The 10,995-nt window shown below is 40.2% G+C and overlaps 1 protein-coding gene across 1 annotated transcript; it reads left to right on the forward strand.

The window, feature by feature from the left end:
• Positions 1–538: 538 nt before the first annotated feature.
• On the forward strand, positions 539–9,173 carry PSMB2 (proteasome (prosome, macropain) subunit, beta type, 2; the record flags this gene model as incomplete). The annotated part of the gene is made up of 5 exons (XM_010022356.1): positions 539–686; positions 1,258–1,328; positions 6,229–6,391; positions 7,892–7,941; positions 8,829–9,173. Coding segments are annotated over 5 exons (540 nt in total), but the record flags the coding sequence as incomplete, so codon positions are not given.
• Between the last annotated feature and the right edge of the window lie 1,822 nt (positions 9,174–10,995).

A 10,995-nucleotide genomic window follows, 5' to 3' on the forward strand; every position in this document is an offset into this window, starting at 1 on the left:
TATTAGAGGATTGTGACACTTCATACCTGCCTTGCAGCAGGGGTTATTCAGCAGCATTTAGCAAGCTGAAAGCAAGTGCAGAGGTGGAGCTTTAGTGCTCTTCTGTAGGCTCCCATCAGCACGCAGAAGTGATCTTCCTTTCGCACTACTGAGTACAGGAGTTCTTCTGTCTAGGATACGTGGGTGCCCAGGAAGCACCAGCTATAATGGCAAACTTTGCCTCAACACAGTATTCTTTGTGAAGCTTTAGTCATTGTTCCTGTGTAAGAAAGAGCATGGATTTCTGAAGTGCCTCCCTTGCTGAAGGAAACACTTGGTGCATTTCAGCTTTGTTGCTCTCAGTGATGTGTTTAACACTGTTGTGTACTGTGCTACCAACTGTGAGAAGCTGAGTGCTAGGGTTTGCTCAGGAGCACTTTCTTTGTTAGTGCTCCAGGTCATAATGTAAGTATCTGAGTCTTACTTTCTTGCTTCTGAAAGAAGTCGTGGTGTGTTTTGATATTGGCAAAATAATTTATTCTTTCTCATAACCGCGGCTCTTAATGTTATTTTTCTTTGCCTAGACCATGACAAAATGTTTAAGATGAGTGAAAAGATCTTACTCCTGTGTGTTGGGGAGGCTGGAGACACTGTACAGTTTGCAGAATACATCCAGAAAAATGTTCAGCTCTACAAAATGAGAAATGGTGAGTGAAGTAGAACAGTTACTCGCTGAGGGTTTGGAAGCAGAGTTAATGATAGGTGCAGTTTACAGCTGAATATTTCTCAAAGCTTCTCTAGCTTTAAGGATTTCAGCTCTTTTTTAGTGTCAAGCAAAGGTGTTAATGAAGTCAGGCTGAAAAAATGGCAATTAGATTATATAGTATAAACAGAGAGGTTTATCCAAAGCCCAGTTGACCAGTTTATGATATAAATGACAAGATAATAGGTTTGTTAGCAAAATATTTCTCTTACCATGTCTGTTGCATGACACCTGTTACTGGTTTTCTTGATACCCTGGACTGAAAAATTCAGGCTACATGCCCATGGGATTTTAACTTTTGAAGCTATGTATTTTAATGGTCTATACAGATATGAACTACCTGGATTTTGAGGGTCCTCTTTAAGCTTGTAGCTTTCAGAATAAACTGGAATTGGGCAAATGGCATAAGATTTTGTTACTAAAGACTATCTTTGCTATTTCAAAATAAAGAAGTCAGGAAGTGAAACATGAATATGGATTTGTACTGTTATCAAATGCACGTATTTCTTTTCCAGGTTATGAATTGTCTCCTACTGCAGCTGCAAACTTTACACGGCGAAACCTTGCTGACTATCTTCGGAGTCGAGTGAGTAAGAGCTGAAAGATTTTGGCAAAGGCTTACAAGGGAAAATTCCCATTTTCAAGTAATGGAGCCTGATGGAAAAGGTGGCTGCTCCTGTCTTAGTGATGAATTCACTTTAAAAGGATGTTTTATAAAATATGATTTGACTTGCTTATTTACAAAACTTACTACTTATCATTAACTGATACAACTCTAGTCTTAAAATTCCAGCCTTGGGCCTAAGAAGTGTTTTGTCACCAGCCCTGCAGACGGTGACGTGAATTCAGCCTCTTTACCATTGAGATAAGGTTGTTGGTTTTCATGCAAATGCTCTGAATCCGTTTAATCTTCTTGGAAAATGATTTAATAGAGCCAAACTGTTTGATGTACTTAGCAAAACAAGCCCCTTTTGTAAACAGCAACATGAGGCTTTCCATAAATATCAAATCCAAGCTGGAGCTGTGTTTTCAGGTTACTAAACTGCAATTATTGATTTTTCTCATGGTAATTTGTTCAAAGTATGTAAAGATGTTCTGAAGGGGCAGACAGACTTTGAAAGGTCCCAGGTTAGGAAGCGTTCCATTGACATTCTTCTCAACATGCTTTATGAAAGAAACCAAGAAGAAACGGGATGCTGAGAATGAAGCTGCTCTGCCAGGGACAGGGTGTGGGATAAAACATGTTGCTGTTCTAACTACTCTGCGTGTACAGTAGCAAATAAAGGCCAGGATTAACACAAGAGCTGTATTGTTGAGAATGATATGTGTGTGGAGTGTAGCCCAGATCCTTCGTCAGGAACCTTGGGAACAACCAGAGATCGTTCTTCTAACTTCTCACATGGGTCACAGCTGAAGGTAGCAAGTTTTTAAAGTCAGAGCAAGTCAGTACAACTTGGTGCAGGGTCTTGCCTCAGTCTCATACATGAAACTCTTCTGGTTTAAGTGACTTCAGCCAACTCTGTGGATTAAGCATGTAGGTGATGGCTGGCAGTGTTGCTGCTTGCTTTAGCTTTTGTTCAGATGTGATTTGGAAGTCTGCGTGTGTTTTGTGGAATTTGGTGGGGGTTTTGAGGTTGATGTGAAGGACCAGTGCTGCTTGGTGCCTGGCCCAGAGGGCTGTTGGCTGCCTGGTGCTCGTGGCTGTCTAGGGGCATCTGACCTGCACAGGTGATGTAGGTGATGCTGACACCGAGTGTCCTGCCTGCTTAAGCACAGGCAGCTATTTCCTACGTATGATATAAAGTACCTCTAATAGGAGGAATTTAACAGGGCTTTTGTTGAAGTTGGGCAGTAGGATGTGGCATAGATGTGGCACTGTTGTCTTCCTCTGCGCCATGTCCCTTGAGGCCTCATCCTCTGTGTGTCTCCCCTCCTTCCTGAGCCCACGCCTGCCTTCCAGCTCACCTGCTCCAGATGGGCAGCACAGTGGGAGGACCCTGGCAAAGGCAGATGTGTTTATTTACCGGAGACAAAATGTTGTTGTGTTGCAGATGGCAATGCCCTGGAGCAAGTGGAGCACTCTGACACTACTGTCACACTACAGTGATCTCTATACTGTAGGGAGAACTCCTTTTCTTTAAACATAGCACTTAATGATTTGTTTGTGGGATTTAGAATTTGATGATACAAACCTTGCCATCAGATTTTTTTTTTTCCCTGTGAATTTTGTTACATTTGTGGAATACCAGAAGGATTAACACCAGCTCTCTGTATCTATTTAAATTGCATATAGGATTCCTGGAGGCTGCTAATTATGTGGGTGATAAAAATAAAAAATGAAAAGGTAAAACATGCCACTGCCTCCTGTTAGGAGTGAGAAAATAGTTTAGAAGTAAAAAGTTTGTTGAGGGAAAAGGTGGTTTGTTGCTGTATTGCTGCTCACTGTGAGAAGCTGTTTGTTATGAAAGGCTGGAAGGAATGTGAAGGAAGGTGGCTAACACTGAAACAGCACTTTTTTAGACATGATACTGTTGTTGTGGCCCAGCCCAAAACAGAGCTTGTTTTGCACTGTTAATCACCATCTGGGTTCCTCTCTCTCTGTTACCTAGTTTGATTTCATTTATGAACCTTGTGGCTCATCTAAGCCAAGTTTCTGGTACCTTGGGGGTGGCTGCCTTGTAAGGCAGTGACTTGAAGTTGTTCTTTTGGTAGAAGTGTTAAGTGTAAAGACACTGGGCTTGTAACTTAAGGTCATTGCATTAGTGTGCTTTTTTCTTTTACTGAATAGTCAACGTGTGGCTTTCCATGACATTTCATTTTTTCAAGCATGGGGTTTATGCTCCAGAGTAGGATCTGGAAAGAATCTTTGATTTCCATTTATGTGTTGCAGCTGAGTCAGACTTAGAAACTGCTTTGTACCCAACTGTCTTTCACATAGGTGAGTGGTGCTGTAGCTCCTCTTCCATTATACCTGCTCCAGTACCTCACCTGATTCACTTGCTGATTTGAGTGCTGGGGTTAGTACATGTAACATACTACTTACATTAGATGGAGGTAGGGAATAGGAAAAATACCCGCCTTGGCTCTTCAAACTCAGTGAAGTTTAGTTTCTCTTTGTGATGCTCTGTTTAATTATAGGTGACAGGGTCTGGCCTGAGTCCAGGGGAAGACTGCCAGTTCCTTTCTCTGTCCACGCTTGGCAGGATGCTTCCCTGCGCCCACCTTTCCCCCCTTGCTGTGACTTTGGCTTCCGCCAGATGTCACGCCGCTGCTTGTCACCGCCCAGCCTCCTGCTGCTGCTCTGGTTGCTTTAGAGTATTTATCACAACTGTTCTCTTCTGCTGGAAATTCTGAGGAATTTCACACATCTCTTAATTGCTGTAGTTATTTTAAATCAAACAGCGTAAAGTGCAAAGCTACTTGGGATGTGAAATATTGCCTCTAATAGGAAGGTAAGTTTGGAGGGGAAAAAAGATCTGATCCATCCTGGAGTGTTGTTCATCTGCTCATTTGGTAGCCATTGAATCACAGCAGTCTTCTAAAGAGTTTAGAACACTTGGCATGGATGTAGTTGCAAAAGCCAAGGCTGCCTTTAGAATGGACAAAGGGACAAGGAATACCAGTCCCAGCATGGAGATGTTAGTGCCACTAAACACTAAGAGAAGCTGTCTGCAAATTTCATTTATAATAATGGAACTAGTAAATACATCATGGATGTTTCCTTATGTTTAAATCCTGCCTTTCTTGAATAATAGGAAGGCATGGGAGACACATTATTTGCATCTGAGTTTGAGGTAGTCTGATAGACCATTAGCAAGAGATCTTGCAACTGAAAAACAGCTTACAGATTTGTCTAAGTCTGTATAACACCATTTATTTATGGTTGAGTATCTCGCATATGCCAGTGTTGGTAATTCAAAGTCACACAATAAGTTGAGTGATCTTGTGTCATGGCTCTTAAATATCAACTTGTGTGATGTTTCTGAATAAATAAATGATGAAATAGAGACTAATTAAAGGAATACAGCTGCATGGTAACTTGCTTCCAAATATTCCTGAATGCTTTGAAGATTAAATCACACAATTTACAGTGATATGTTTGACATATAACTGTAGCCTGCTTTATTCTTTGTTACTATCTGGTCAAAGTAAAAATACAGTATCCTGTGATTTTTTTTTTTTTTTATTATTTATTTATTTATTTTTTGAGTACAAATTCAGTGTTCTTGGTAGCAAAATGAACTTCTTCCAATTATAAAGTTAATGTTTTGGCTTTAGGGGGAAATTGTGTTTGTGTGTTTTAATCTATTGTTGGTTGCATCGTTTTTTTTTCTTGTTGCTTTGTTGATCTAGGCTTTCCAGCATTTTAAGAAATATCCTGTTAGTATGATTAATTTAATAAGAAACATTTTGTAGATAGGAAAATACTGGAAGTATATAAAAGCTGTTTTCAAAAATATATATACAATTCCAAAATCTTCTTTGAGCCTAAGTGTAAAAATAACACAGTGCAGGCACATTTCATGATCTTACAAAGTACACATCTTGGAAGAAGATGTACAGGGACATCTGCGTTATTCATTCTGGTGGAATACACTAAACCTAAACCATGAAGGAAATGGCTAAGGATTTGCTAAACTTGCAAGTACACCAGGGTAAAAAGGCATGGCTACATTAATGTGGTGACATGGATAAAATGTTGATATTTCCTAATCATATTTGACAGTCTCTTCTTGAAGTCATAAACAAGAATCAGAGAAGGCAGCAGCTAAATTTCTCGTTTAAGAAAACTGTTTCCAACCAAACAAAAAAGCTACTGCAAATGGGATGTTGCAGTATCTTAGTAGTCAGGTTTGAACAGAAACAAACCGATTCCTTAGATCTTCTTCATTCGCGTGGTCAAATTAGCTTGATATTAAAGATTAAACTTGGTACCTGCAATAAAAATCTAACTGCCAGTTAACAAGACAGTGTAACACTGCGTGTAACTGTTTGCACTGTATGTAAGTTTTCATATATGCTAAAATGGCTCTGGTTAACAGTAGCGTGACTGAGAAAAGAGCATGCTAAATTAACAAAGGAGTTCTTAGAAACTGCAAAATGTTCACATTGTGCTCACATGTTGACAGTAAAACTCCATGAGTTTTATGCTGAGATGAAAGAATCTGGTGTGAAAACATAATTAAAGTTTTCTTAAGTTTGAATGTGCAATGAAAGCTCTTAAAAAAACCCCCTAAACATGCTCGTTTTCAGGAGAACCAGAGTTTCATGTTTTTATTTGCCTCTGCGTCCCGTCTTACCAAAAGACCCAATCGGTTTTGATTGAGACCATAATCTCCTGCAGACAGTATTGGTGTAGTTACTAGTAGCATTTTATGGCAAAGAACTGTGAAATCAACTATGTTGCTGTTCTGTAGGTGGCAGGGGATTACGATTGGAAGCTTTGGGAGTAGCTGCTTTAATGCAAATGTGGTTTCTGTTTGTAGACCCCTTACCATGTCAACCTTCTCCTGGCTGGCTATGACGACCACGAAGGCCCTGCCCTTTACTACATGGATTACCTGGCGGCTCTGGCTAAAGCACCTTTTGCAGCACATGGATATGGTGCATTCCTTACCCTCAGCATCCTTGACCGCTATTACAAGCCAGGTAGGGGGTGTACAGAGAAGAGTGTACAGAGAAGAATAATAATCTATCACCAACTAACAAATTAAAGGCTTAAACTGAAAGATTGGTGTTTGCTGAGTGCAGTTGCTGTGCTGCTACAGATTTGAACTTGGCTTTTTGTTAGAATAAATGTAGCTTTAAAGATTGCCTTCTGGTTTTGCTGAAATGGTAACATGAAACTAGGCAACTCCTTAAAGTGTTTTCCTGTTTGAGGCATAACGGACTGTAAGTGAAGGAAGTTTCAGTTCATTGTAAAACATGACTAGACCTTTCCTGGACCATTAACTGCTACTAGTCTGTCTTTAATAACATTTTGATAACTTTATCTTCTACTTGCTTGTCTGTTGGCTATGACATGCACGTTTTCCCAGAGTACCAGTCTTCAGAGGGCAGTCCCAGATCCCATTGCTCCATATCTTGGATTGGCTTTTTGTGTGATAGGTTAAAAACGTACAAGTGAGAAGATACTCTTAGCAAGATTATCTTCAGAACTCTGAAGTGGTGGTGATGAAGATTGCTTGGTTTGGTTTAGTTTTATGCAGGTGGTAGGTGTTGATCATAATTCTTGTACATGTCTGTACCTGTCTAAAGTCTTAATTTTAGAATCCTAATCCAGTTCTTGCACTGCCAAGGGATAAACCCCGTCCCCACTTTACAGATGAGAAAGTGTACAAAGCTTGGAATATTGTTAATCTGACATCTTTTGGCTTTAGCTACAAAACTACTTTACTCCTGTGTGCAAAGCTGAGTTTAATCTCATAGCAGAGTTGTTGGCTTAGTAATCCTTTCATCTCTCCTGCAAGAAGTGTAGCTGTAAACTGACAATTTTATTCTAACGGGGCTTCTGCCTGAACAGTGGATGCAGATCTGGAACAAACTCTAGATACAAGTTTTGAGAGATCCACTGGGCTTAGTTGTTTTCTAGTCATGTCCCTGGAAAATTCAACTTCTCCATTTCCACCATTCCTTGTGAAAAGAGAAAAATAGTGAGCCACAATACGTTGTCATGGCTCGTCATCCCTATAGAGCACTGGATTTCATCCTAATGTGTGAGAATAGCAGGGGCATCACACACGTGCCTTTCCCATTATTAAAGCTAATACCCAGCAGGGAAGGCAGCATTAAACCCAGTCTACCTACTGTCCCTGACTTGCAGCCGGCTGTGGACAGATGGAGCTGATTTGAAACTGTAATAAACTGGAGGAGGGAGAGACGTCCGGAGTTCTCCGGAGCCTGGTCCCTGGCCATGGGAGGCAGAATTCCGTCATGCTTCCCATTCAGTGTAACAAATCGATTCTCAATGGCTTGTTGCAGTGTGAGCGCTTCGGTGCAGGGCATCCTCAGTACATCTGGAAAGTGTTTTCTGTGAGCTGGGAAGGAGAGGGTTTGGTGCTCAGCTGAACAGTTCTTTAAATTTAATAAAGTTGCTGTTGGGGGAGATGGCCTCTAATGAAATCAATCTGTGGATGTTTTCTCTTCCAGGTATGACACGTGAGGAAGCTGTGGAGCTCCTAAAGAAATGTCTAGAGGAGGTGAGTTGCCAAACTTAGACCCTTGTGATCTTGAGAAAGGAATGTTTGTTTGCATTCATTTGCTGATACTTTCCTCTTCCTCTTGTTGCATTTTTTGGCTGCCTTTGCCAGAAGGGGTAATAAACGCACACTGACCAGATGTGGAAGAGCTACTGAGGATTTGTGGGCACTTGCATTGTCTTAGCATGGTTCACATCCTTCAGAATGTAAACTTGAAGCTTAATTGCATTTCTTTACTTCTGCTTCTTCCATGCTTAGCATAATATTGATACAGTTTTAACTGGTTTTTCATGTTTCTTCTGAACATAATTCAAGCATCCTTTTGTGATTTGTATTGCATTTTAGTATGTACTTCTGAGTGTGCTTCTCTTCCAGCTTGTGAAGTGGTACCTAACTGAGGCAAAGATTTGACCTTAAAGTTCATGATCAGTTTTAGTGCAAACATAACCTTTCAGACTCAAAGGCTTTTATTCTAAGAAAATATTCTTTATTGTTGTTTTTAAGAGATTGAATTGAATGTAACTAGGAAGAAAACTCTGGGGAAACATAAGGAAGAAGTACTCTAAAGAGATTCTGTATGAAGTACCTTTGATACATACACTTCGTGCCCTAAATTGTAGCCCATTCTGGTCATCTTGCTTAAATATCTTCCTTGTTAACAGGATTGTGTATTTTCCATCTCCAGCCTAGGCTTAGTCTTACCACAGAAAACAAACTCGGGCTAATTGATTCCTGAGCAGTGAAGAACACACTAGTTCCTAATATTTCAGGCCACTAGAAGCAGAATGGAAATGTTGATGTGCAACAGCATATCCCTGAAACTGTGCTCTCCTCTTTTAAGTTTTGAATGAATCTCATCTTTTGTCTTTTTGTCTTTTGTTAAACAGCTTCAGAAACGCTTCATCCTCAACCTGGCTTCTTTCACTGCCCGGTTCATTGACAAAGATGGCATCCATGACATGGAAAAAATACCCCTTCCAAAAGTGACGTCCTAACCCCTGAGATCTTTCTTCTGCAGTCTTCTCTCTTTTTTTTTTTTTTGTTCACTTCTGGGTGTTTTTCTATTGATTTGGAGCACACAAGTCATGTACTGCACTGGGACATTGAATAAAGATTGACATTTATATAGCCAGTTTATCTTCTTATTGCACTGATCCTTCCTGAGACCACTTAAGTAAATTGTTCCACAGAGAAGGTGAAACTTGATTTACTGTTAATGGGTGCACATTCAGGTTACTTACCTTTCCTCTTCTCAGATTTCACCCCCCAAGTTTTCTTATGTGTGCAAAAACCTGGTACTGTATTTTCTAGATGTCTGCGCTGTCACCCACCCGTCATTAAAGCTCAGCAAACACCAGGCAAGTGTTTCATGCTAAACATACAGCATCTACTTTATTTTTCCAAAGCTGTTACCACTGTTTGCTTTATGAAACAATAATAATCAGGTTTTCAAAGGCTTAATTTGCTTCTGTTATACTTTGTTTCAGTCTAATCCAACTGAAAGGTGAAATAAAAGATACTCAAGTAGAAGGGATTTTAAAACATTAGTGTCATTTTAACTCACCTGGCCATGGTTCTGTTACTGGGAAAGAATATTCTCCTGGTGTTACAGTAGGCTGGTAACTACCTTAAGTATTTTAAATATAAACTGATGTATCAACTGTGTGATTTTCCTTAGTTGAGGTGTCTGTACATTTAGAAGCACATGAAGGCAGTTTAATGAGAAATAAAACTGCAGCACTTCTCATAAATCTTTGAATTACTCACAACTAGCTAGAGCTTTGTCTCCATGAGAGTAATCACTGATCTGTCCTGGCTCTAGCTGATGCTTCTGTATAAAAACTCCATTCACAGAACAGCCTCAGATAATTATCATGTGGCTGATCCTTGCCGTCTGCCCAGAAGTGATTCTTCTGAGAGCAGTTTTCATTGCTTCCCAACTTGAATTTGCATTGAGTCAGCCATTCAAAATGCTCTGTTTGGGTGCTTATTTCATGTTTGAATAAGCTTGGAAATAGAAGGATGGATGTGTACATGATGATGTACAGAGTGTATGTACTTGTGTGGCATGGCCTAACACCCAGTTCTCAGTTGGGAAAGGTAAGTGACAGAGCTAACTATTTTATTTGTCAAAGCTTTTTTGGTCTTGCCTAAGTATGTGTTTGAGAATGTTAGTGTCTCCCACAAAAAGTTGTCAGTAAAGACCAGATATTCCCATCTCACTGGCCAGGTGAGAACTAGATTAGAGACTGGGACTTGCTTCATGTCACAGAAGAAATTTGCAGCTCCAGCGCCTTAGCTCATCCTGCCTCTTAGGACTGTCCTTACTTAAATCTAATTCATAACTCGAGTTCCATCAGGCTTTGTAGTTTAATTCTTTCCAAATGAGTTTAATTATCAGCTGGTTTTGTTGTAGTCATGGCTACAATGGCTTTTATTTAAGGCCAGTGGTACATAACTGAACCATTTTGCTAAAATTTACTTTGTCTTTTAGAAACCTTTTCTGACTTTTGTACACTAAGAAAAGCCATCCCCTGCCTCATGATTTTCTCTTGGCAGGTCACATTTAACATGAGTAGAGCCTGCATGTTCCAGATCTCTGATTGAAATCTCACCCCTTCATGTTGCATTAATGTATTTGTTTAGCTTAATATGCAGCATCTCTAATTTATTTTACCACTGATGTTGAATGTTTTTGCAGGTTTCTTGTCTCTTTTCAAAGCCGTCGCTGCAGAGGGGCTGAGCTGATGTGAAATTTTTGTCACTGCATATCAAAGTGGTGCTATCTGCTTGTTGGAGGTATTCATTATTTCAGACACCAAACCTGGGGCGTGGTGCTGTTAGATTGAGTCTGGCAGAGAATCTGCCTGGAGTTTTTATTGGCACCTATTTGCATGCAGGTGATTAATAAACATAAAACAATTATTCCCTTGCAAACGCCCTTGCTGGATTCAGGTCAGAGTGGAACATATGTTTTGCCTGAGGGCAGGGCCCAGGATCTGAATCCCCCATTGAGTGAAGATCCAAGGGGTTGCATCAGAAGCCAACAGAGCA

This window comes from Nestor notabilis, unplaced genomic scaffold (genome assembly GCF_000696875.1).
Source record: "Nestor notabilis isolate BGI_N333 unplaced genomic scaffold, ASM69687v1 scaffold17839, whole genome shotgun sequence".
In the NCBI taxonomy this organism is placed as follows: domain Eukaryota; kingdom Metazoa; phylum Chordata; class Aves; order Psittaciformes; family Psittacidae; genus Nestor; species Nestor notabilis.